General features: G+C 38.2%; 1 protein-coding gene across 2 annotated transcripts; it reads left to right on the top strand.

Moving 5' to 3' along the window:
- The first annotated feature begins 359 nt into the window (after positions 1-359).
- On the top strand, positions 360-24,542 carry CUL4B (cullin 4B). Of its 2 annotated transcripts, none has more exons than XM_009566326.2 (20): positions 360-1,476; positions 4,139-4,254; positions 7,281-7,384; positions 8,302-8,371; positions 8,852-8,925; positions 9,955-10,117; positions 10,218-10,307; positions 10,583-10,665; positions 11,776-11,843; positions 12,978-13,096; positions 13,847-14,039; positions 15,126-15,230; positions 15,530-15,640; positions 16,386-16,471; positions 17,213-17,320; positions 17,579-17,692; positions 18,633-18,738; positions 18,816-18,988; positions 19,533-19,685; positions 20,784-24,542. In XM_009566326.2, exons 1-20 carry the CDS (start codon positions 951-953, stop codon positions 20,877-20,879), a joined length of 2,658 nt encoding a protein of 885 aa, XP_009564621.1. In that variant the 5' UTR covers positions 360-950; the 3' UTR covers positions 20,880-24,542. The 2 variants fall into 2 exon arrangements, with proteins under 2 accessions (XP_009564621.1, XP_053931813.1); XM_054075838.1 differs by having other exon boundaries at positions 8,290-8,371.
- Positions 24,543-25,106: the final 564 nt, after the last annotated feature.

The raw sequence follows: 25,106 nt of genomic DNA, 5'->3' as shown, positions 1-25,106 counted from the left end.
TCAATCAATAACATCCCACTTCTCGTTACAATAACGACTCGTTTCCCGCTGCGAGCCACCCCCCGCTGGTACCGCGTTCCCGTCAGCCTCGAGGCCCCGCAGCAAGCGGGCAGCAGCGCTTCAGCTTCGCACACGCCACCGAGGGGACGGACCTACCCGCCCCGCTCCCCCGCTACGCGGAAGGCGGTGGCCGCAATCACTTCCGCTTCCCTCCCTTACGCGCGCGCGGCAGTCGCTTCCGGTAGGTGAGCGGGCCGTGGAGGGAGCTGGGCTGCCGCGCTGGGGAGGGGCGGAGCCCAGCCGCGCTTCCGGGCGGCCGCGGCCCAGCATGCACGGCGACCGGAAGTGCCGCCATCTTTAGGCTGCCTCTGAGCCGTGTATTGACAATAACAAGCGGCGGGCCGGGCCGTCCCCCCTCGGGAAGCGCGAGCAGGAGGCGGCGAGGGGGGAGGCCGAGGAGAGCGGGGCCGCGGGGGGAGAGCGGGGCCGGGCGGCGGCGAGGGAGGCGCGTGCGGGTCGAGGGGGCCGAGGCGGCCGAGGCGTGAGGGAGCCGCGCTCAGTCTTCTCCGCTGCTGCTCGGTGAGACGAGGCGGGCGGAGCAGGAGGGGAGCGGACAGCCTCGGGGCAGGACTGGTGCTGGAGAGAAGAACTGGAAGAAAGCGGTGGGTGGCGAGAGGCAGGAACGGAGACCTGCCGAGGAAGGAGCAAAAGCAGAGACAAACTACGAGAAGAAACAAAGTAATAAAGAAACGAAGAAGAGAGAAAGCGATTCCTCCAAGAAAGAAGAAAGTGAAGGAGAGGGAACGTAGAAGGACTCCACTGATGAGAGAGCGGAGCTGAAAGACATCCCCCCGGAGAGACACCAAACAGAGACTGACTCTAAAACTCTCTCCGTCTTTGCCACACCACAAGGATTTGATGCCCCTCAGCCTGCTCACTTCTGTGTGTTCATGTTTCCCACAGGTTTCTCTTCCCCCAACCCCCCAGCTGCAGCCCAGGAGGTCAGACCTGCCACTGATGGTAACACCAGCAGCAGCTCCTCCTGCAAGAAAAGAAAGTTAAATAACAGCAGTAACAGTAATTCTGAAAGAGAAGAACTTGATTCCATTTCTTCCTGTGCCTCTTCTCCTTCCAAAAACACCTCTTCATCTTCCTCTGTCATCACTGCATCCTCCTGCTCCTCCTCGGGGGTTGCCTCGTCCAACCATCACCTCCAGAAGAAACTGCGCTTTGAGGACTCCTTGGATTTTATTGGACTCGATGTGAAGATGGCTGAAGAGTCGTCTTCCTCCTCTCCAGCTGCCTCTTCTCAACAGCAGCACCAACAACAACTCAAAAATAAAAGCCTTTTAATTTCATCCGTGGCTGTGGGGCACCATGCAAATGGCCTGACCAAAGCTGCCTCATCTACTGTTTCCAGTTTCGCCAACAGTAAACCTGGCTCTGCTAAGAAATTAGTGATCAAGAACTTTAAAGGTAACAGGCCACCATTTGTCACAACCTATGGGGAGCTGATGCTCAACTCTGTGTTTTGTTTTCAACTTGAAAACCGGTTGGCTGTCAAATAGCTCCAGGTTTTACAGGGAAGTGCTTCTCTGTGGTGAATGTTTCTGTCCTTACATAAAGGGGGAATGATATTTAGTGATGCATACTTCCTCAGTCACGTGCACTTCCTGAGCTACACTTCCTGGGATTATTTTTCAGACTTCTTTTGCTCTGTCATTTGTCAAGGCCTTAACTTGTATGTTAGGCGAAAGGTTTTACTACACAACTGTAAATTGCCTCTCCGCAGACTTTTAACATTTGATATCTCTTTTAGTAATCCTGATTCAGGCCTTGGTGTATATTTTTGCTCAGTTTATGTTAATTCTACAGAATGTGGGTTTTTTTTTATATTAGGCCTGAATCTGTATGTCTTGCTTCTATCCATGTTGTCTGTTTATAGGTTAATCTGCCTGTGCTTAGTTTTAAAGGGTGAAACTAAGGTGATTATCAGGCTATTATGGTGGATTTCCTTTCTGGTTTCCCCACTTGCCTTTAAAGTAGATAGTTCAGATTTTTCCTTAGTGTTTTTTTAGCAATATCTTTGCTGTAATTTTTGTTGTTGAACTTTCTTGTCTTTCTCGGTCTTAACATACGTAACTCACTTTACAAGCTTACGATATTTTATAGAATTTTTCCAAAGATGTGTTTCCGACTAGAGAGCAGCTGAAGCAGAGACATGAAACTTTCTGCTGTGATGCTGCTTCATTTTCTAGTAAACAAAAATAGAAGTAAGTGTAGGCAGAAAGCTTAGCTAAAACGCTGTAATTTTTTTCCCTGTAAAGATGGGGAAATTGTGGACTTTTGTTGTTTCCTGCCTCTTGCTGCCTTCTAAAATAGTCCGATAGCTTGCTTTCTTGGGTTGTTTTTACTTTTTTTGTTGGGGAGGTATAAAAGATATTACTGACATTAAAATTACTTTCTAAATACACAACAGGTAGAAGTGTTTTGTAGAGGTGTCACAGAAGGTGAGGATTAGGATTATTTTACTGACTGTAATGTTTTTCAGCAATCCATGATCACAGGGTAACTTCTTCCTTTAAGGCTGAAAAATGTTCTCCGCCCATCTTATCATTTTCATTAATTTGATTATTTTAATGCTTATGCTTGTGGTGTATGGTAGGGAGAAATAAATGCCACTCTTCTGTTGCTTCTGCACTGTTATCTTTAAGGGAAGTCAACTTTTCATGTCTGAAGTACTTGTTAAATGTCATGGATTGCACAGTGCTGTGCTTGTCATTGCTTACAAATTGGTATGTGAATCATTTGCCTAAAAAGGATGTCTCAAGAATCTGCCAGTTTTGCTTTTTATTTACTCTCAGATGCTAAAATGAAGAATATGTAAAGATTAGTGTCTTTATTTTTGTGTGATAGCAATAACATCCCTTACAACTTAAATAACTTCCTAAAATCCGTAATCTTGGTATTTACTGCTGAGTAGCACACTTATCAGTTACTGGTGAAAACAGGAGTCTCGTGTGTAGCTGTTTCTCCTATGATATATATAGCTAATGGTGGGATAGTGTCAGTATTACAGGGAAATGCTTGGGAGGACAAAAAAATTACTTGTCTCCGTTTGTTACATTTAGACAAATCATAAAGTTTTACAGTTTTGGTTTTTTACCTTTAGGTATTTAAAAGGCAGTTTTAATAGAGTATAAGCTCTGGGCCAGTTTCACCTGTTGATGTCATGGATGTGCATGTGACTTCCTCCCTGAGTTGTTGCCTCCTTCCATCTCCATTTGAAAATGTCCTTATTAGAACAAAACTAAATTTTACCTAGTTATGAGAACATGCAGAATTTTAAAATTGTCCTGGCATTCTGAGGGTGTGACTTTCAGAATCTCTTAGCTTGTTGTAGATGCTTTCTGCTTGTTGAAGATACTGTGTCGCAAGAGCATCTCTAGAAACAAGGCTGAAAAAAATAGTGAGAATAGTCAAATCTGCAAAGCTTGAGCATTGAACATCAAAAGAAGGCTTAACTGACAAATGTCCACTCGCAAACTTGAGAGATGTAAACGCGTTACTTCAATATAGGAATGTTTTCTTGTGATCATAAAGTCTGTATTATACAGTATTTCCATGTGTGTTTCTTGAGTGCTTCTTTCCTATTGTTAATACAGCGTAGAATTAATGAGATGTAAATTTTAAAAAAGTAACTTATATACAGCTCTGTCTCTTAATCTGTCATTTTCAGCTCTAATGTTCACTTTCTTTTAGCTGTGCTGTCCTGGTAGTGAAAAAGAATGTGATGAAGGTATAGATAATGCTTGCTGGTTTTTAGCTTTTTATTCCATCTTGATCTGCTTAACATGGTATTGTGATTTCTATGTATCACATGTAGTCTTTGGGCTCAAGTGCTGCAATGCATATGTGAAGAGCAATGCTGAATTTTTACAGAGCATTACTATTTCATGTGTAACTAAGACACTGCTTTTACACAAATGCTTTCTTTTCACGTAAGTATAAATTAAAATGTATAGAGCATCAGCCCATACCTCTTTCCTCTCAAAGCTACTACTTTCATTTCCGTAAAAGGTAAAAAGTTCTGCTTTTGCTAAGGTTTTTCTCAAATTCTATATAATTTCTCTTTAAGATAAACCTAAATTGCCTGAAAACTACACAGATGAAACCTGGCAAAAACTGAAAGAAGCCGTAGAAGCTATCCAGAACAGTACTTCAATTAAGTACAATTTAGAAGAACTCTATCAGGTAAGTGCTTTAATTAAAAGCAATTGGGGAGGAGTGTTTCTGTTTTGTCATTGGATTTTTTTTTCTTAAAACATTTTTGATACAGTGCTAAGAATATCCTGTTTTATTTGATAGTTTCTTTTATCATTGAAAAACTTTTCATCAAATAGATTCTCACATTTTAAAATCATCAGTAAAAATTTCACAAGACCTGACACTGAACTCGGAAATTTTTTTAATTGCCATGGCATAATACAAGGAATTTTCATTTGTAACAGTTGACCAGAATTAAATAAGGCAAGGAGCTGTATTTTTTTATCATTCGGGAGGGGTTATAGTGTGTAGCTGTTGAAGGAGAAAATTGAAATCCTAAAATGTTGGTATTTAGGTAAGAAAAATATTATTTATATTACAATATAATCCTTCTTCTGAAGGCAGCATCTGTTTGTGATTTAGGATCATAAATCATTCAAAAACTGGAACTTTTTATTTGACTTCTTAAGAGTAAATAGAATACTGTTTTTGTTCATGAATTCTGTTATTTTGGCTTGATTGTATTTTTTTTTGTTCAGCTTTCTGTCCTAACAACCAAGAACCAAAATTTGTTCCCAACATCAGCTCTGATTGTTTTGGTCTAAGCGTTTTAGGAAGTGATCAGGCTTGAACTATGCTTCCTAACTTTTTTTTATAATCTCTACTTCTGCATTTTCAGCTGAATATGTTGGGGAGACTTCTTCCACTCCTCACCTTTTCCCTACTGACGTTGTGGTACTTGTGGTTTTAGTGGCCTAGCAACAGTGCTGCTTGAGCTCAGTGTTAAGAGGCACTGACACTTTTACTCTATTATTTAAGTCCTTATTAACTGGTTAGCTGTTTGATTGGTTTATCTGTGTGTGATTAGCCTTCTCTGCATCTCTTTTCACTGTCTCTTCTTGCCCTGCCCACCCCTTTTCAATAAAAGTTGCACTGGGATCTAACTGATTTCTGTGAAAAGTTGGGGAGAGTTTGCACAAGGTTTGGGGAGAGATTTAGGGAAGGATAAATTGCCATTCCTTGTGGAACCAAGAACCTCACCAGCCAATTTCCTCAGTGCGGTTTTAAGCTCATTATAATCTTTTATAATTTTCGGGTAATCAAAAAATAGAGCTTCTTTTTTAAACAGTTTGTCAGGAAATATGTAGTATTGTTAAAGTAACAATAATACTTTAACAAAACTTGGTTAAAACTAATAACAAATTATGATCCAGTATATTGGCTGGTATTGTAAATCAGTTACTCTGGACTGAACAACAGAACAAATAACTGTTCATTAAATGCTTGAAGGATATGCAAAATTGTTTAAAAATACAAAATTCTATTGAAAGCTGTGAAGCAGAAGCAAGGCTATCTTTTACATTTCTACTTGCTTTTAACACAGGCTTAATTTAATTTTGCTTGTGCTCAGAAAACCAAAAATATGCTTTTTTCTTTTAAATCATAGTTATAATATCATAGTTTATAATCTCAGTTATAAAATTGTAATATCTCTAGATACTTTTCAGTGAAATACAGTGCAATCAAGTATGATTTTTTCTATTTTGGTAAATCTAAAAATAAATGTATTGATTTAAAAATAGCGATAGGATTCACTAGTGTTTTTAAATGCTAACTAAACTAGTGTCGTTTCTGAACAGCTGCTTGGTAAATGTATCTGATGCCAAATATGCTTTGGCAGGCACCATTGTCCGAGTATAGAGGCAAATTGCAAAACAGTCTGCAAAAGTTCTGCTGCACACATTAAAATAAGATACCTCTTCCAATGTAGTTAAGCTTCTTGAGCTCTTAACTCTTGTCTGTATTGGAAAGTCCTAATGAGGAAACCTTGTGAGGCTCTACGAGCTTTGTACTTGCTTTGTTCCTCCGCAGCAAGAGAAATGATGCACACCTTTGAGTAGCTGAAGTGCTACAGAAATCAAAGCTGAAATCCAATTAGCGGTTGTTTCCTGGTTTGCTGCTGTTTCATTTGGAGCCTGACCCTGTGGGTACAGGAGCAGCATACAGTTGAGCAGAGTCTGTGACCATTTTCTTGCTTTACCTGTTTCTGACAGCAGGCTTGTGCTGGTGTGGTTTTCCGTAGTTGTGATTGTTGTGCGGGATGGTTTCATTTTCGGTTTTGGGGTTTGTTTTGGTGGAGGTGTCCGTTTGGTTTACTTTTTAACTCCTCTGTGTCCTAAAGCCAGTATTAACTGTAGTGCGCTTCATTCTCAGGTTCAACAGTAAGGATTGGGTTTGATATCCTAGGATAATTGGGCAACTGGTAGGAATTGTGGAAAAGTCTTGGGTTATGTTTATGGACTTAAGAATACTTGTTTGATTGACCAATCTCCAAGATACGTCTCCGTTAAACTTCTTTTCTCACGGTGAACCACAGCAACAATTCTAATACTTATGATCTAGAAATCTGAGATTTGTCCCTGTAAACACCTGGAATGTAGTCATACTGCTAAAAATTGTTCAGGATTGTAACCAAACTTCAGGCAAGGGGTTGATGGATGGACGTATAGATACATAGATATAGATAAAATATGTATGTATACACTTTTGGGGGTGAGGGAAGCTTAATCAAAGAAAGGACTACAGAAAGGAAATAACACTAGCAGTGCTTTTCTGCTACTATTAGTGTGGCTTGCAGAGCATAGCAGTTAATAATATTAAGACTTACTGTCTGCTTCGAAGTATGAAACCCATCAAGCTCCTGGAACATATTAAACATCCCTCTTCTTAGAGATGCAAGTCCCATAGTTCTTTATGAGATGGCGGTATTCCAACTGAAATTAATGAACTGTAAGCTGTTGAGGGCATGGCCTTCCTTTGTCTCTTGTTGCCATTATAGTGCCACATCCCTCTCTGGTGTTTTGCGTGCAACTGTTAACTATGTTACAATTAAAGGTTGGTAGTTTTGAGTGAGAAGCAGAAGAATTCCGTGGTTGGTTGGGTTTTTTTTCCCCCCTTTCCTTGTAAAACCACATATAAGAATACAAACAGGTTTTTGTTTCTCTTTACTTCAGGCTGTTGAAAATCTCTGCTCCTACAAGATTTCTGCAAACTTGTACAAACAATTGAGACAGATCTGTGAAGACCACATTAAAGCACAAATTCACCAATTCAGAGAATATCCTTTTTAGCTGTTGACAAGCTGTAATGTTTTTACCTGCCAGTATATGGTGATGGATTTATTTGACCAGTTCATGACAGTAGGCCGTGGTAATCTGAATTTTTACGTGTTTGCGTAATTGGTTCTGTTTTCATTTTCTTGTGGGACCTCAGAGACTGCTGCCAGTTCCTTTGTCTGTAACCATTTGAAAAATTTCATTGGTATTTATGAAACACTTTGACATCTTGCAGAGCCTTATATTAGAGTTACAATGGGGTTTAAAAGGCTGTATTGGGTGTTTCACTTAAAGATTTTTGCATGCTGATCTTGCCGTGCTCAGGTAAATGGAAAATATTCCTGATAGGAAGTTCTGGTTTTCTTGTTGTGAAGCACTAATGGCAGCATACAATGATAGTGGTTCTGGGGAGCAAAATGTTTTATTTTCAAAAGTTTTGAGTTGCATCAGATAAAGATCCTGTTACGTGGATGTTATTTGGTACCAGAGCTATGCAGTGAATGGAATACAAGTTAAATTTCAAGAACAAAATTTATCTCTGAAGATTATCTCTTAACAAGAGCTGAAATTATATTATCTGTGCGGTTGTGGGCTCTTGCGTGTGCTGTGGATTGTTGGTTTTCGAAGCGTAGGGATACACATGTTTCTTCCACACCCCAGGGATGGGGGACTAGACAAAACGTTCAAAAGTATTTAGATCCTGTTTTTTAAAAATCATTCATATAATTTTGGTTTCTTGTTAGGAACTCAAGGGCCCTCATTAAAAATAAAAATAAACACATTGCAAGAAGTTAACTGGTTCTTTTTGAGAGTAGGTGAGCTTGTGCTCTGTCTAGTGTCCTAGGAAAAAAAAATAATGTTGGTCCATTTCATTGCTAACACTACCTATTAATCATAACTTTCTTAATGATTTCTTCATGGATTCATTGGATAGTGTCCTTTTTCTAAAGAAAATAGACAAATGTTGGCAAGATCACTGCAGACAAATGGTAAGTGTTTATCTTTTTAAAGAAAAAATGGTTGCCTGGTCAGCCGATGTTTTGCTTAACTACATTTTGCGACAAACACACTGTGCTTCTGAAATGTTGTCTTAAATTTACATAAATACAAGTGTATTTAGTTTGTTAGAAACAAAGCCTTGAAAATACTGGTCTGTAGTGTTTCTTGACACATTGCTCTGATCTTGGACCTGCACCCACACACACACCCTCAACTCCTAACTGTTGTTTCTATGCAAACTATTCTTCTTTTATGCCTATTATGAAAGGACCTATTCTTTTATACAGAAAAATGCTAAATATGGCATTGATAATCTCGCTGAGATTGGTAGAACATTTTAAACACATGGACGTGGTCTAGGAAAGCACTGTACAAAACTTGTCAGTGGGATTTTTTTTGATGTTGAGCATACTTTGTGCTGCTCTTCAAGAATAAAACGGTTGTGACTTTTTTGTTCCTTCTCACAACAGATTATGATTAGAAGTATCTTTTTGTTCTTGGATCGAACTTATGTACTTCAAAATTCAATGCTGCCGTCTATTTGGTAAGAGCACAAATGAAACAATAATTGGGGGTATATTATTGCATATATCTTGCTGATTTCTGGAGGGGAGAGGGGTAATGTGAGCTTTATAGTGACCTGTAAATTAGGTGGTGAATTCATACATGCTTGTAAAGGGAAATTTCACTTTTTAATTTGCCATGAATTACAGGATTCTTCTAGAATAGCTCTGATAGCAAATTTCAGCTAAGTAGGTATAGGTATCAGCCTGTAGTTTGCACAGTAAGAGAAGAAGGCCTGTTCAACAGATGAAGTGTGAGTGTTTGGGTTGCCCAGAAACTGGCTTTAACGTGTGTGTTACTCAAAGTTCCGTAAGTATTTTTGAAGGAAAAAGTTACCTAAGTTAAAAGCAAGTTGCTGTCTTTCAGACTTCAACACCCACATCCCCAATATTTTAATAATTAGCAAATACCCTGCAGTGCCTTTGGCACTACCTGAATTACTATGCCAGAGATTGCAGGAGAGGTGGATGGAGAGGCATGGCTTTCCCTAAAACTGTCCAGACCCACGGCTTCAAATTCATGGAAGGTTTTAACTGGGATGCCCAAAGCAGAGATTCTTGTATTTCATATCACTGAGTTCTTCTAGGCTGTGCATAAAAACTACAGATTAGAAAGTGATGGATGAAAAAAAGTACTGTCCAACAGCCTAACCATGGGATTGGGACGTTATCCTTTTCTCATGAAGGCTGCTGTTACTTCAGTATCCATTATCCTGCCAACCAAGTGAGAAGTAAAGATGCTGTGAAAGTTAGGTGGTTATTGCAGAGAAAATATGTGCTTTGGTCTTGAAAGTCTGTAGCTTACTGTCGGTGCTTTGTCGTGGTTTATTTTATAAATACAGTTTATATTGCATTATTCACGTTGAGTGATTTTGGGGGCAGAGGAATGAGGAATTTGAAGAATGCTAGTATTTATTGGCCTCTCTTTGATCTAGATAAATTTTATTAATAGAGAATCTTTGGGGTTGATTCTTATGCAGTTTCTTGAACATTTGTTATTTTCTTTTCAGGGATATGGGGCTGGAATTGTTCAGAACTCATATAATCAGTGATCAGAAAGTTCAGAACAAAACTATTGATGGCATTCTTCTGCTGATTGAGAGGGAAAGAAATGGTGAGGCTATTGACAGGAGTTTACTGCGAAGCCTTTTAAGCATGCTTTCTGACTTGCAGGTGAGTAAACTTGTTTCACCTTTAAACCAATAAACAGCTCAGATTCTCATTTAGTGCTCAGTAAGCTTTATCCTCAACTGCTATTCTGTTATTTCCCTAGATTTATCAAGACTCTTTCGAACACAGATTCTTGGAAGAGACTAATCGCCTGTATGCAGCAGAGGGACAGCGGCTTATGCAGGAACGAGAGGTATTTTGAATGTTTAACAATATTTGTCATGCCTAATGATGAAGTGTTTGTGAGGGAGATGAACTCTTCTGCTGCCTTAGCCAGCATACTGGGCAGTAATGTGGAATTTATGTTTCATAGACCTGTGAAAAAGCAAATTCATGTGCAGTTGCCTTCAGTCCCCATGCTAATGATTTGTGGTTATAACTGGAGCTGCTACTGCTGTTAGACCAGTTGTCTTCCCCCCTCCTGCCTTGATTATTTTAAAACACACAAAATTGCTCTGGCATTCTCAGGTTCCAGAATATCTTCACCATGTCAACAAGCGCTTGGAAGAAGAAGCAGACAGGATAATCACTTATTTAGATCAGAGCACACAGTAAGTGCCATCTCTCTTTGCTTGGTATTCTTAGCTGTTTGGCTCTTTTATTGAGGGCCATCTAGTAGCTACAGTGTATTTCAGTTATTGACTGACTATAAAATGCTCCTCATTTCCCATAATTCCTTGTTTACAATGAAGCACTGTATTCACTCACAGAGCTAATATCCTTTTCTCTTAAGCCATCATTTTTTGCAATAAACATTGGGCATTTGGTTGGAGAAAAATAGGCTGCCACCCCCAGTCCAAACATCTCTTTCTCACTGAAATGCAGTTAATCAGCCGTTGTCCTATTTGAAAAAGATAGGACCTAAGATAGGGACTTCTCAAGCTAAAGAGTCTGAATATTTACTTAAGAGTAGTTGCATGTTCTTCATGGAGTCTAGGAAATTACTGACTAATGTCACATTTCAATCTCTTCTACTTGGAGGCAGGATTTCCTCAAATACAATCAAGTCGAGGTCATGACTGGTAGGACAGGGGAAATATTCTTCTAACATAAAGCCACAGCTCTCACATCTGAGAGAAAATGTAGGTCACTAAGTAGCAACTACCACTTGCTTGAGGAGTTTTTTTTATACTAAAGTACAGAGGGTCTGTCTGAGGAAGGTGTTTTTGTTGCTACTGTCATGCTTTTTTATTTCCTTTCTCCCTCAGCTGTTATAAACATTGAACTTCTTTAGTGGCTTCCTTCTTCCACACCATTATTAATGGCCAATTCCCTATTCGTTTTAATACCTCTTGACTCATGAGGTGTTTTTTTCCTTCTCCTTGTTGTCTCCCAAGACATAAATCTCCTCCCATAAAGCAAGAGAAGGTATATTCTTTGACAGATTTTTGCCCAGTTTCTTCACTGATGAAATCATTTTCCAGCTGCCTAAAGGTCACATACAACAGGCTTATTGTATGAATTAAATGCTCAGTCAGCAGACAGAAAGATTGCTTACTGAGGAGGTCATGGGGTAAATGTGTATAATCATTTTAGGTCCTTGGTCACAGATAATTAGAGCACTCCCAAAGACAAGTGTAGTTAACATAATCTCAAAAAAAACAATTTAAAACTGTCAGTAATGGAAAAAGGAAAAATAATTCTAAACATTTTTTCTATAGGAAGCCACTAATTGCTACTGTAGAAAAGCAGCTTCTAGGTGAACATTTAACAGCCATTCTTCAGAAAGGTAATCTTTCTTCTTTATAGAAATGTTTCTAATTACTGCTGTGGGGCTTTCAATTCCTGTGCTGAAAAAGAAAGTGACGCGTTGAGGTGCTGGGGGAGTACACAAGCCACATCATTCTTTAATGCCCTTTGCTACTCAGTTCATGAAATAGCACTGACTGTTTTGCAAGAGGGCAAGTATTCCTTGGCAGAGGTAGGGAGATGCAGTGCTGTCTTCAGATACACAGCAAAGCCAAAGGAAAAGTAGAACAGGGACTCCTGAATTGTGTGTTAAATAGCATTTTGAAGACTTGGAGGTAAAGGAACAGTCTTCAAATTATGGCTGTACTAGGAAGGAGAAACTTTGGTTACTTGCTGCTCACAAAAAGCCACTCATTTTAATAATTTAGTACAATTTGAGCAATTAAGTATATTGCCTCAGTGCTGCAATAGTCTCTGTGGAGTCAAGTGACCCTCTGTTGCTCTGAGGGGTAGTCTGGAAACAGATAGGGGTGCAGCACAAGTTGATTAACAAAAGAAAATTATCAAGTCCTTACTAGACAAGTTCTGGATGAAACAAATATGTGAGCATCTTCCTGCACATCTGTAACAGACTCTTTATTGAGAGGAGCATTGAGTTTGCAATATTTACCCATCTGCTTTCTTAGAACCTTGCTGTGGAGCATCAGGCCTTCTCTGCCAAAAAGTTAAAAAGTGAAAAGTGGCAATATTTTTGGAAACTGCTTGCCTTCAAACATCTGTAAAATTTATTTTACAGCTGGAACTGAGACTCAGAGCTCTGTGTTGTAAAGGAACCTTTCCTACATATCAGTAAAGTGTAAACTTTTTGAATGTTTAGGGACTGGTAAAGCAGAAGTAAGCATAAGTGATAAGTAAGTTTTGTAAAGTACCTGAAGCCTAAGTTACCCAGTGCCATAAAGTTTTTTAAGGTTTAAGCCATTTCAGGTGGCCATTGTGCGTTTTGCTGTTAAATTAGATAGCTTAAAAAAACCCTCACCTAAACAGCAACAAAAAACACCACTAATTGCTTGATTGAAAAATACTAGCTTTGAAGAGGTCCCTTACTGTCATACTGTGCTGCACTTTCTTTAGATTACTTTGGTTTTCATTTCTATTGAAATTCTCTTATTTGCAGGTTTAAACCACCTTCTCGATGAAAACCGAATTCAAGACCTATCTCTTCTATATCAATTGTTCAGTCGTGTGAGAGGTGGAGTACAGGTTCTCTTGCAACACTGGATTGAGTACATAAAGGTACTGTTCCTAGGACTCTGGAACAGATACCACTGTTGTATCGATGGGGTTTACACTCAGATATTTGAGTCATCTCTAAGCTACTGCATTTTCTAAGAATTAAAACTACTTGCTTATAAACATATTTAATGGACAGCCTTTGAAACTGTACTAGGAAAAGTACAGTAACTGTTCTAGCCCTATTGAATGTTCAGTTGAATTATTGAACTCCAAATAAATTTGGAGGTTGTCTTGCGTATAGTTAGTTGTGCGGGACAACTGTATTTCTCCAGTAGACATTTTGGTAATGGCGGAACATTTTGCTCTTCTCTCTGCTAAAGTTTCATGTCAGAATGTTAGCTTAAGCGACCAATCAATTGAAGTTCAAAAAGCACTTGAATATCAGTTAATATATATATATATATATTAACATAGGAGTACTTATATAAAGTTTTTAGTGGGAGCTTTACCTGTGTAAAACCTGAGGATGTAGATGTTTTAAAAGGATGTGTTAATTTTGTCATGCTTAAGTTTATTTCTTCAGACAAGTTCTGAATCTGTTCACTTATTCAGGGCTTGGTTTTGAATCAACTTCCAAGGTCTAGATATGATTATGTGGTAAATATTTCGTAGTCCTATTGCTTCTGTTGTGTTACTGGAATTAATATGAATACTAGAAGTGAGACTTTAGAAAAATAACTTAGGCTTTTAGAAGTCTTATCATTTAAATTCATTATTCAGGCTAATTGAAAGATACATTTTATTTTGCAGGCATTTGGTAGCACCATAGTAATTAATCCAGAAAAAGACAAAACCATGGTCCAAGAACTCCTTGATTTTAAAGACAAAGTTGACCATATTATTGATGTTTGCTTTCTCAAGAATGAGAAGTTTGTAAATGCCATGAAAGAAGCCTTTGAAACATTCATTAACAAAAGACCAAATAAACCAGCTGAACTCATAGGTATTTTTCTTCACTTTCTTCCCATGTGGGAATTTGGGTGGGAGACAAGAAGGGGTTGCTGATGCAGCTTACAGATGGGATATGATGGAATTGTATATCAAAAGATATTATGCACAATGCATTGTCAAACTGGGGATCTACTGTCCCTTCTTATGCAAGTGAATTATTTAAGAGGATAGCATTACACATGAAGAACAAGTCTATACTTCAGTCCACTGTCTGGGTTGGAGTAAAGTGAAAAACATGAGGCCTTGGGCACGCCAGCAATTGACTGCTGTCCAGATCTGAGAACATTGCTAATAATTGGGCTGTTTCAGCAGCTTACATAACTGTACCAGCAACACGAGCACAGAGCTATTAGTGGCTCTACACAGACATCTGTGTTTTAATCTATATAAGTGAAGAGATGAGGATGCACCGCATCTCTCATGTTGTGGGGACAGAGCCTCTTTAGTTTGTAAAGAACATCGTTTACAGATTTCTGCATTACAGCCTGGCTCTCTGCAATTTTGAATACCTTAATCGTTTCCCCACACAGTGAATAACACCTGCTTTGCAATCTGTTCTGCTCTTAGGCTTGTGCAGTAATGCTTTCTGCCCTCCTTTTTTATATTAACTCACTAACTGTAATGTGCTTATCAAACCATTTGAAATTAAAAGAAACACTAATCTCCTAGAGAAATTCAGCAGTCTAGTCAACACATTTAAATAACTGGTTTACATATTCTGATCTTTTTGCCTCTTACAGCTATGTCAATCCATAGCCATAGTGACTTTTTACTTTAAGATTGTAATACAAACCAGGATTTATTACATACACAATCTTTTTTAACATTATGTATGTTAATAAAGTTAAGATGCAGTAATTGCTTAGCTGAAAAATGAGATTAAGTTATAATGTTTCTGTAACTTTATTGCCTCTATGAAAATCTTTTAAGCTAGCTGTGGTGAAACTGATTTGAAGGTGATTTCATGATCCTTTACAATTACAAACAACCTCACAATATTAGATTTTTCTTAAAAAAAAATTGTTTCATTGTAATACTAAGAATATGCTGAACTTTTTATTCCTCAATACTCTTTTAGCTAAATATGTAGATTCAAAGCTTCGTGCAGGCAACAAAGAAGCTACTGATGAAGAACTTGAAAAAATGCTGGATAAAATTATGATCATATTTAGATTCATATATGGTAAGTATTGGATTTTTGTGGGGATACAGTTGTTTAATCAGTAACATAAAGCTACTTTGAATAAATTTTTGCAGTCTGCCTTCGTTTTCAAGGGTTCATTCTCTGTAGATGCCGTCGGCTGGTGTGGTGCAGTTTAACTAGTTTGCATAATGCAAAATGCCAATAACAAGACCTGACTCGTGAAAATCTTAATGTTCTTAAAGCCCTTGTTAGTTTTACTGGGCTTTGAATTGCCTCATGTAAGTAATGTTTCTTTAAAACAATGATTTGTGATCACTGTCAAATCTGATCTCTTACAGGAAAAGATGTCTTTGAGGCCTTTTATAAAAAAGATCTAGCAAAGAGACTATTAGTTGGGAAGAGTGCATCAGTAGATGCGGAAAAATCTATGCTTTCCAAACTCAAACATGGTAAATATCTTTGTCTGTCTATCAACTTGCTTTCTTTTAAAAGTAGTTACTTTAACGGGCCTTCCCGGAAGTGCTGTTCATATTTCCCCTTTACTCGGGGGCAGAGGGGAGCCTCGTGTGCCAGTCTTGTATGGCTGGTGGGTTTTGAGGAAACTTAGTGGCTTTTAGTTTAGTAATTATAGAAGCGATCACCATAAAACAGCAGTTTAAAGTATGTGGTGTACCTTGGCCTGTGAGATAGCATTGAGGTTCCCTGCTGAATAAATCAGGGATGTGCTCAGAGAACCTGAGGGTGACTTCTGCTTGTTACTCGTTTCATATAAAGTCTGAAACATGAATCTGCTAGTTGGCAGTCTTTGTTTCACAGGATGGAGTCCTTGGGTGGTAAGAGGAAGATTTTGGGAACTCAATCTTGTTCTGCTGTCAAGAGACAATTTGGCAGGCAGCTGATTGGGATCAGACTTGCTGTCTGAGTGACAGGTTGCCAGTGGAGTCCTAGGATGAACAGTCAGGTCCACATGGGAAAACAATTGGGTTGCAAAATAGCTGCCACATTAAAACATTTTCCCTCTTCTTGTTTATAACCTTATTCTGTACCTTAATTAGAATCCAGGTCTTTATGTAAGAACATAGGCTGAAATAGGTCATTTTGTTTCAAAGTACATTCTGATATTTAGCATAACCACTCTGTAGTGTTAAAAACAAACAAGATTAATTTCTGAGATTTACATTTTCTCTTTTATAGAATGTGGAGCTGCTTTCACCAGCAAACTTGAAGGAATGTTTAAAGATATGGAGCTTTCAAAAGATATAATGATACAATTTAAACAGGTACTGTGGGAAAGCCTGCATGGTTCTTCTATTTACATGCTTTTTGAATGAGTTGTTCTCAGAACGCCTAGTAAGAGGGTGCAGGCTGTCCTCGGTTGTGAACATTTCTATTGTAATTGAGTTAAACTCCTGTTGAATTATTCCAGTTGTCTGTAATAGTCTTTCAGTACAGAGAAAAGGACTTTGTAGGTGATTGCTTTCAAAAGCAGTGGTCAAAAGCCCAATTGAGAAAACAGTCCCTACTGAAAATCAGAATCTACTTCTTAATTCTGTGCTGTCTGAAACAAGGAGCTTCTTATCCCAAAACAAACAAATCACATCCACAGTTATAAAAGAAGAATTGTAAACTTATAAAACACTTTAACACCAGTTGTGAAACCTTTTTAACACCACTATATTCTGACGGAATTGTTTGGGCTTGCCCATTAGTTCTGGTGGTTCTGTAATGTTTTGCTTACAGGCATTCTTTCCTTCGTTCACACATAATTAGGTGCATCTCCACATCAGCCTGCTAAAACACTGCTTTTGCTGTTTTCTTCCTGCATGGAAGTGCCTTTGGAACCTCAGAAAAATGCTTTTTCTTATTCTAGTTTAATTACATGTAACTTGCAGTTCATATAGCAAAGACATCATAAGGTCACTTGTCTATGCTCTTAAAATGCTCTTCTAAATAACGCTTCAGGACTACCTGAAATACGTTTAAGAAACATTGCTTTATTTCAGTTTACTTTGTTTCTGCAGTATATGCAAAATCAGAATGTACCTGGCAACATTGAACTAACAGTGAATATTCTGACCATGGGTTACTGGCCAACCTACGTGCCTATGGAGGTCCACCTGCCCCCAGAGGTAATGAATACACTGATAGTTGGTATGATACGTCTGTATCAGCAATGCATCTTGAGATCAACTGCAGCTTGGTTTTAAATACGCATAGAACCTCTAGAAGAAAATGCAGAAGTGTCTTTTAAAGTTTGTTTTCTTTTCTTGCAATTCTCTTCATCTTTCTAAGCTTTTACTTAAAGGCTTATGTGATTGTGCAGGAAGGAAGTATGCTTTAAAAGTAGCAATAGACTTTAGTGTTTTCGCTTTTTTCTTTGTTTTTAGATGGTAAAACTGCAGGAGATTTTCAAGACTTTTTATTTGGGAAAACACAGTGGTAGGAAACTTCAGTGGCAGTCAACATTAGGACACTGTGTACTAAAAGCAGAATTTAAAGAGGTGAGTGTATTGTTTCTCATACTCCTGTTGCTTGATTCCAAGTCTGAGTTGCACCTTAGGGATACATTGGGAAGCTTTTTTGTGCTGCAGTGGAAAACTGAGCACTGGTTTTGTAATTACCTTTAATTTTTTACCTCTTGCTGTCATTTCTAGGGTTGGTAGTTTCTGAAATAGGTGTATGAAGGTCTAAGAAGATGCCTCCAATTTCTGTATCGGTAGAAAAAAAAAAACGTTGTTGGTTACTGCTTGGGGAAAATATTCAGTGGGTTTATTTCTTTATTAAAAATAGCAGTAATTTTTATACTGGGGAGGGGAAAAAAGGGGCTGTGTTCCATGGATAACCTTCCTTCATTTGACAGCTTTAAGCATCTTTACAGCTTTTCACTACTGAAATAAGAAAAGCTTTGCATTGTACCAGAACACAGCTGTTTTTAAAGAACTTCCAGTTATTTCCCAAAGCATTTATTCTGGGACACAAATATATTTCAAGAAAATTTCTCTTGGAGTAGGACTGCTTACCGGTTCTATTCTTCAGAAAAATGTTAATGGTAAAACAAGTATTATCAAACTTGATTGTTTCAAAGATCCTGTAGTTCCTAATGCTGTGTTTCTTGAACTAATTTGTGTTCTATGTTGACTTAAAGTCCTTTTCAAATCGTAGTTTTGAGTAGTCAGTGCTTTGAGATTTGCCTGTCTTGTGTGAGTTTTGTCACTGGAGTCCAGCCTGCTGCCTCCCGATTTATTCTGCATTTCGTAGTAAATACAACAGTAACTTATTCTCTTAATTTACCAAATGAATAAAATGATCACATCCTTTAAGGAAAATAATTGAACATGCAACAGCAATTTATTCCTTCCAGTCCTCCCCCTACCAAAAAAAAACCCAATAAAACAAAAAACCAAACAACCTATTGATGTCTGTTCATTTCCCTTGTGACAGGGCAAAAAAGAACTTCAAGTCTCCTTGTTCCAGACACTGGTGCTGCTCATGTTTAATGAAGGAGAGGAGTTCAGTTTAGAGGAGATAAAGCAGGCCACGGGGATAGGTTGGTATTGAAAACAGCTGACTACTTCCAAGTATTCTTACTGAAAAAAAAACCTAAACAACTTGTTCCTGCTTTAGAGGACGGAGAGCTGAGGAGGACACTTCAGTCTCTGGCTTGTGGCAAAGCCAGAGTACTAACTAAAAGCCCCAAAGGCAAAGACGTGGAAGACGGTGATAAATTCACATGTAATGATGATTTCAGACATAAGCTCTTCAGGATAAAGATCAACCAAATTCAGATGAAAGAAACGGTATGTTCTTTATAATCTCTGGGGTTCAGATTCTTGGGTTAAGTATGTGGTTGCCGGCCCACTTACAAATTTGGGGGTTTTTTCCCCCTCTCATTTGTAACGTACATTTGTAAAAGTTGGGTGTATAATTTGGATGAAAGCACATAACTAACAATGCAGATGTAACTGTGTGCTCACTTACTAACTTAGCCACTACTGATGCTAGATATCGCTGTATATAAGGGGATATCCCTATATAAGGTTGCATAAAAGAAGTTCTGATTAGTGAATGTTCTTTTCACCTTGGGTCATTCCCTGGAGCCATACTGAATGCTTTGGAACATAGAAACAAGCTCACAGTGAATTTTCACTGACAGCCATCCAGTGTAAAATCTGCAAAGATTTTAATTCCTTGTACAAATTTTTTTTAATAGACAACCTCTCTTCCTATTTGTAAAGGATCTGTCAAATACTTGATAACAGACATTTTACACTGAGAGCTGTTTTAGAGATACGAAGAATAATTGTTCTGACAGTTCTAGTGTTCTCTTTAAAACTTTTTCAGGTAGAGGAACAGGCAAGCACTACAGAGAGAGTATTCCAGGACCGGCAATACCAGATTGACGCTGCAATTGTACGAATCATGAAGATGCGTAAGACACTGAGTCATAACCTGCTTGTGTCAGAGGTCTACAACCAGCTCAAATTCCCAGTAAAGGTATAGTGCTGATTTTCCTTCTTCTAGAACTTTATTACTTCACTTTATATTCCCTGGTGTGCCCTCATGTAAACAGTGCTTCTGTCCAAAACATGCATCTTTTTACTATTGGAAAGGACAAATGCTCACTTTGAGGAGTTTTCAAAGTGCCAATTGCATTCATTTAACTGAATATCACCTCAGGCTTTTACTAAGACAACAAAAACCCATTAGCAAGGCTTTCAGAACCAGTCTCGGTTAGCAGTAACTGAAGCTACCTCTCCTTGTATGCTGCTCTTCTGGCCTTTAAGTGTTTTTGCAATGCATTCTTGGGGACGAGGGGAAAGTGATTCAGAAGTGTAATGCAGAATTGGTTTTGATTGTTAATTTGATTGGTAATTTTAAAAAAAAAACTAGTGATCAGTAAATGCACAGTGTTTTTTCCATACAGATTATATTCTTTCATAAACATGCACTGAGTCACATATATATGTACAAATATAAATGAATTTTCAAATAGACAGGGATGCATCTGAGTACAAACATACAGTGCTTTCTGTCAATGGAGATGTGACATAAAAGGTACTGCCACCTCCTTCTGCTTTGTTAGCTTGTTAAGTTCCTGTGGGCCTATAAGTATTGCATAATAGTTGGGCTTTGCAGGATTATAACAGATTATTTAAACGCTTTTCCTCTTTTCATGAGGTATTTTTCTGAAATCCTTTACACAGCAAAATCACAGAGTGCCCAAACGATTGTAAAACTCATTCTCAACAAGATAAAATGAAATTTTTACCATGTAAAAATCAGAAATAGAAACACTTTGGTACATTAGGCATGAATTGCAGTTCTTGGAGTTCAGTTTAAACAGCCGTGAATTCTTTTCCCTGCTGTAAAAAAATCTGTGCTTAGCTGCAGGCAACAAGCTAACTTGGTAATTCAGTCTATTATACATTGCAGGCTTCAGCTTTGATACTTTAAGGGAATTTTTTTTTCTGTACTGTGATTTCTGTTTTCTCAACCACCTTAAACAGTATGGGAATTTGCCTTAAGTAGAAGGAACGAACCATGGAACGTTGACTGCAACATAATAATCCTGACATCTGCTTTATTTTACAGCCTGCTGACCTTAAGAAGAGAATAGAATCGTTAATTGACAGGGACTACATGGAAAGAGATAAAGAAAACCCTAATCAGTACAACTATATCGCATAAACATATGTTGGCCTTTGTTTTACTGCACACTTGGTGTCATACACAGTTGCCAGTGGATAAACTAGCCCGTTGATCCCATTAATTGACTTTTTATACTACCGATGATTGAATGAAAGCAGTGTAATGGAAAAGTATAGTAGAGTGGACTTCTTTCAGTGGTTAACATGCCCATTTAAAGAGTACTATTTACATTTTAAGAAGAATGCTGTTGAACTCTTTGCATGTTATTTAGTAAGATGTGCAGAAAGCTAAAAGAAAGTACCTGGTCTTTGTGATTCCATTTGTCTCTGGGTCTGAAGAGGAGTCCCTTGATATATGACAGATGTCTTTTACACCTTTAAATGGAAACAGAAAGTTAATTAATATAAAAAAATAGCCTTTAAAATGCTTAAACTGCATGCAAACTTTTAATTTACTGTACAGAATGCATTTCAGTTATAACATACCATTGGTTTGGTTGATGCCCACACTTGGGTTTTTCCCTTGAGGGAGGGAAAATGGGGAATAAGCCAAGTTATGCTTATTGCTGATGGAAAATATTCTTGGTTGCAGTTAAGACAAAATGGTACCAATATAAAACAGTGTATAAAGTTTGCAGTGTGGGCATGTATCCTGTATATATATACAGACACCATTCTTAAATAACCGCTACAACAAACAAGTCCAGATCAGATTTATATGGCTTGTCTATAAGACTAGGTGTTCACCTTTAGGAATTTTAAGCATAAAACAGCCATAATGGAAAAAGTGACAGTTTTTACTAGTCATGGGTAGGAGGCCTTCACCTCTTGGCAGCAATACTCTAGAAAAGAGAATCTATTTACAGATATCTATGAAAAGCCACACTGTTCTTGTGGTAAAGCTGTAAGAACAAAAATTACAAATGGATTTTAATACTTGTTTTGCTTTGCAACATTCTAAACTTGAACTAACCTCAAGGTTTAGACAGGGCAGCTCTTCTAAGACTGCCCTGCTTTGGATTGCTTTAACTTAAAGCTTTAAGAACTCAGCCCTAGATGTGGCAGGCCTCCTAGAACCCAGAAGCCTACCTCTCATATAGAAAGTTAAGTATTGCTACAAGGCATCTAAAATATATTTTCTTAGATGACCAGAGAGCATTCTTTGCATCTTTATAAGACATGGGAGAAAAAGTCACTTGAATGTAGAGCTTTGTTTCAACAAAATGCATTTTTTTTAATTGCTATAGCAGCATGTGCCAGGAATATATTGCAAAAAAAAGTGTCAGCATTAAAGGTAACTCCTCCACATAACAGTTCTTCCTTACCCAGACAGGCTTTAGACTTATGATCAGCTGTGTTGCAGAGCACAATGAAAAACCTCATCCTCTTTCAGGCACTGATAGTCCTGGGAATACCAGAGATTTCTTGAAAGCAAGATGTTACTTTTTTTTAATGGCAGTGTAACTTAGCTCTCTCTGACCTATAACTACAATCACTGTGATCCCACATTCAGGGGTGTGCATGTGCGAGAGAGGAAAAGTGTATGCTTGTGTTTTGTATCTGACACATCCCATCCTTACTGCTTTTTTGATCTACTGTTTAATACCGCGTTTTCTCCAGCTGTGTTTTCTCTTAACCTGTTTTATATGCAGTCCTCAGCTGACAGATGAAGCAGAATGGTTTTTTTTTCTCCTACTAAATTATTTGCTGTCACCCTTTACTAACTGTTATACAGCTCTTTGTGATGTGCAGAAAATCTACCTTATCCTTTGACACTATTGCAGCATAACTACTGGTAGACATCCAGGACCACCCTTGCCTCTAAGAAAAATACTAACAGTAGAATTATCTGGTAAGAAACTTGAAGACTGCTCCTGCAAATCTTTAAGTATTAGTTGAAATAGAGATCCACTGGGGAGGAAAGAATGCCCCCCCCCCCTTACCCCCCCTCCCCGCCCAAAAAAAAGCCTTCTGTATTTTGCATTCAGTGTTCCTTTTTCTTGTATGTGTTTTGTATCTTTAGACAATAAAAGATTCCTTTTAAAAAGAAGTTTTGGAGAAAGAGCATAAAACTTCAGTCTTTGGGAGACAGGAGGTGATGAATATCGATATTGAACTGGTTCCATTCAGTCTGTTGTAGCATATAAACCTATACTCTAATACCACTACAGGTTTAAAATATCTATTCTGCTAAAATCCTCCCTCATTAGACAAGTGTGTTGCATTCAGTCAAACTAACCAGAAAGGTCTGAAGGTTTATTTAATATTTATCCCATCCATTTAAGTAACTTAAATGCAGAAAATATTATATAGAAAAGGTCCTCAAATCTCATCAAACTCCCACCATCTGAGGCAGCCCCTAAGCAGCAATCTAGTTAAAGCAACCCAAAGAATGGACTTTGAGAACCCTGGTTAGGCTGAGAGAGAGGGGGTGAGAGATGGTACGGGAGAAGGCTTCTCCATGTAGCTTCATGGGTTTTCCCTGAGAACTCGTTCATCTCTTCTGCTAAGGTCTCACTCATTCCTGGTTAATGACAAAGCTGCAGCCAAGATTTATCGTCCAGCCGTACAACTCTGCAACTTCTTGCTGGGATCATGTGCCTGCCTATTGAGCCATATATATCTCTAAGAAAAACAGAAGTGGGCTTGGACCACAACTCATCTGGCTATAACACAGCTTGTCTGTTTGGCCACGCGTTTTTAATCTTGACTCTTGCATGCAGTTTATAGCACCTTGTTCATAAGAAATTGCAGTTTATTCTTAGAAATATATATTTTAGGTTTTTTAATCTTTATACCCATAAATGGACTATTTTTTTGTCTTGGCTGGTTTAAAAAGTGACCATTTTGTTTAAATGCTGTAATTGCAAATGTGTTGTAAATGTTGTTTTGTTCTATAGCTTACACAAAGGTGCCAAAGTAAATAGTTAATAAAAGAAAAAAAGCAAACCCTAGCAAATTAAGTTGCTTTAGCTGTTCTTCATATTTTGTTCTTCATATTTCTTTTTTGTCAGCCTTTCATTTTTCCTAGACATATCATCTGCCCTAATGCTTTCTTTAAAAAAAAAAAAAATCATCTAAAGAAATGTTCAAATACCACTTTTTTAGTGATTTCATATAGTAGGAAGAATATTTTCTTTGAAACGTTACACTAAAATTGTAAGAGTACAGCAGCATTCAAAAATGTAATATACTTTTTGTATAACAGTTCTTCAGAGTATGTCTGGAGCGGGGGAAAAACTAACCCTGTTACTTTTCAGAAGCCTCTTCCCTCAGCTACCAGAATATGAAATTGTGCTTTTTCACTGCATCAAAAAGTTATAGTTTATGCAGACTTGCAAACAGGGCATGTATCACTGTTGCATCCTTCGATGCAAAAAGCAGCAAAACCTTTTTTATGTTTCATAAGTCTGATATGGGTACAGAGAGTCTTTCTTAAGTTGGTAAATAATGTAAATACATGTCCTTTCAGAGAGTGAGTCTGTTATCTAGGTATTTTGTGTCATTTAATAAATATTAAACAGTTTTGTGTTGATAAACTCGTGTGTAAAATGCCTTCTTCCTCAAAGTTCTGTATGTTGGGCTTACTAATGTTTGTCGCTTCTTTAAATTCTTTAGCTTGTGCTTCAATAGCAAAATACTTGTTTGCTACTTGAATATAATAATAAGTAGTTCCTTCTTCATTAAGTCATTAAAATCCCTTGAGTTTTCTAAGCGGCTTCCATTCCTGAATTATTTTTTTCCCAGTCTTCTACAAGGTTGTTGGAGGGGAAGGAAATAACCATCCTTGCAAACTCTGGATCGTGATTAGAATGTATAGAAGTGACAGAAATAGTACAAAAATACCAAAGGTGGTGGCTTGTTGCTGATAGAGGAGGCTGTTTGCCTGCAGTACAATTGTTGCTTGTCTTCCAGTACAGTTAGTAAAATGGCTCTGCTACAATTATTGAAGTACAAAGGACGGGGCTGGACAAGGAACTCCCTTTTGCAAATTATGATGGTGGGCAGAGCCATTTCTTCATGTATCTTCAGCCTTTGGAACCACTGGACTAAATCTGAGCAGAATTTGTCAGGAATACCTTCAGCTCAGGTGTACATTTTGTGAGGGCATAGCAGAGATGGGAGGTGGTGTGTTTGAATTGAATGTTCTGAGCTGGGGAAAGGTGGCTCTGCAACACGTGTCCCTGTAGCACAGCCAGTGTTGATCCTCCAGACTGCTCTCTGTTGAAGGTTTGCATGTCCTGCCGGGAGGCAGAGCTCCACAGCA

This window comes from Cuculus canorus, chromosome 10 (assembly GCF_017976375.1).
Source record: "Cuculus canorus isolate bCucCan1 chromosome 10, bCucCan1.pri, whole genome shotgun sequence".
NCBI lineage: Eukaryota > Metazoa > Chordata > Aves > Cuculiformes > Cuculidae > Cuculus > Cuculus canorus.
Note: the sequence above shows the minus strand (reverse complement) of the source record. Positions and strands in the feature narration are given on the sequence as shown.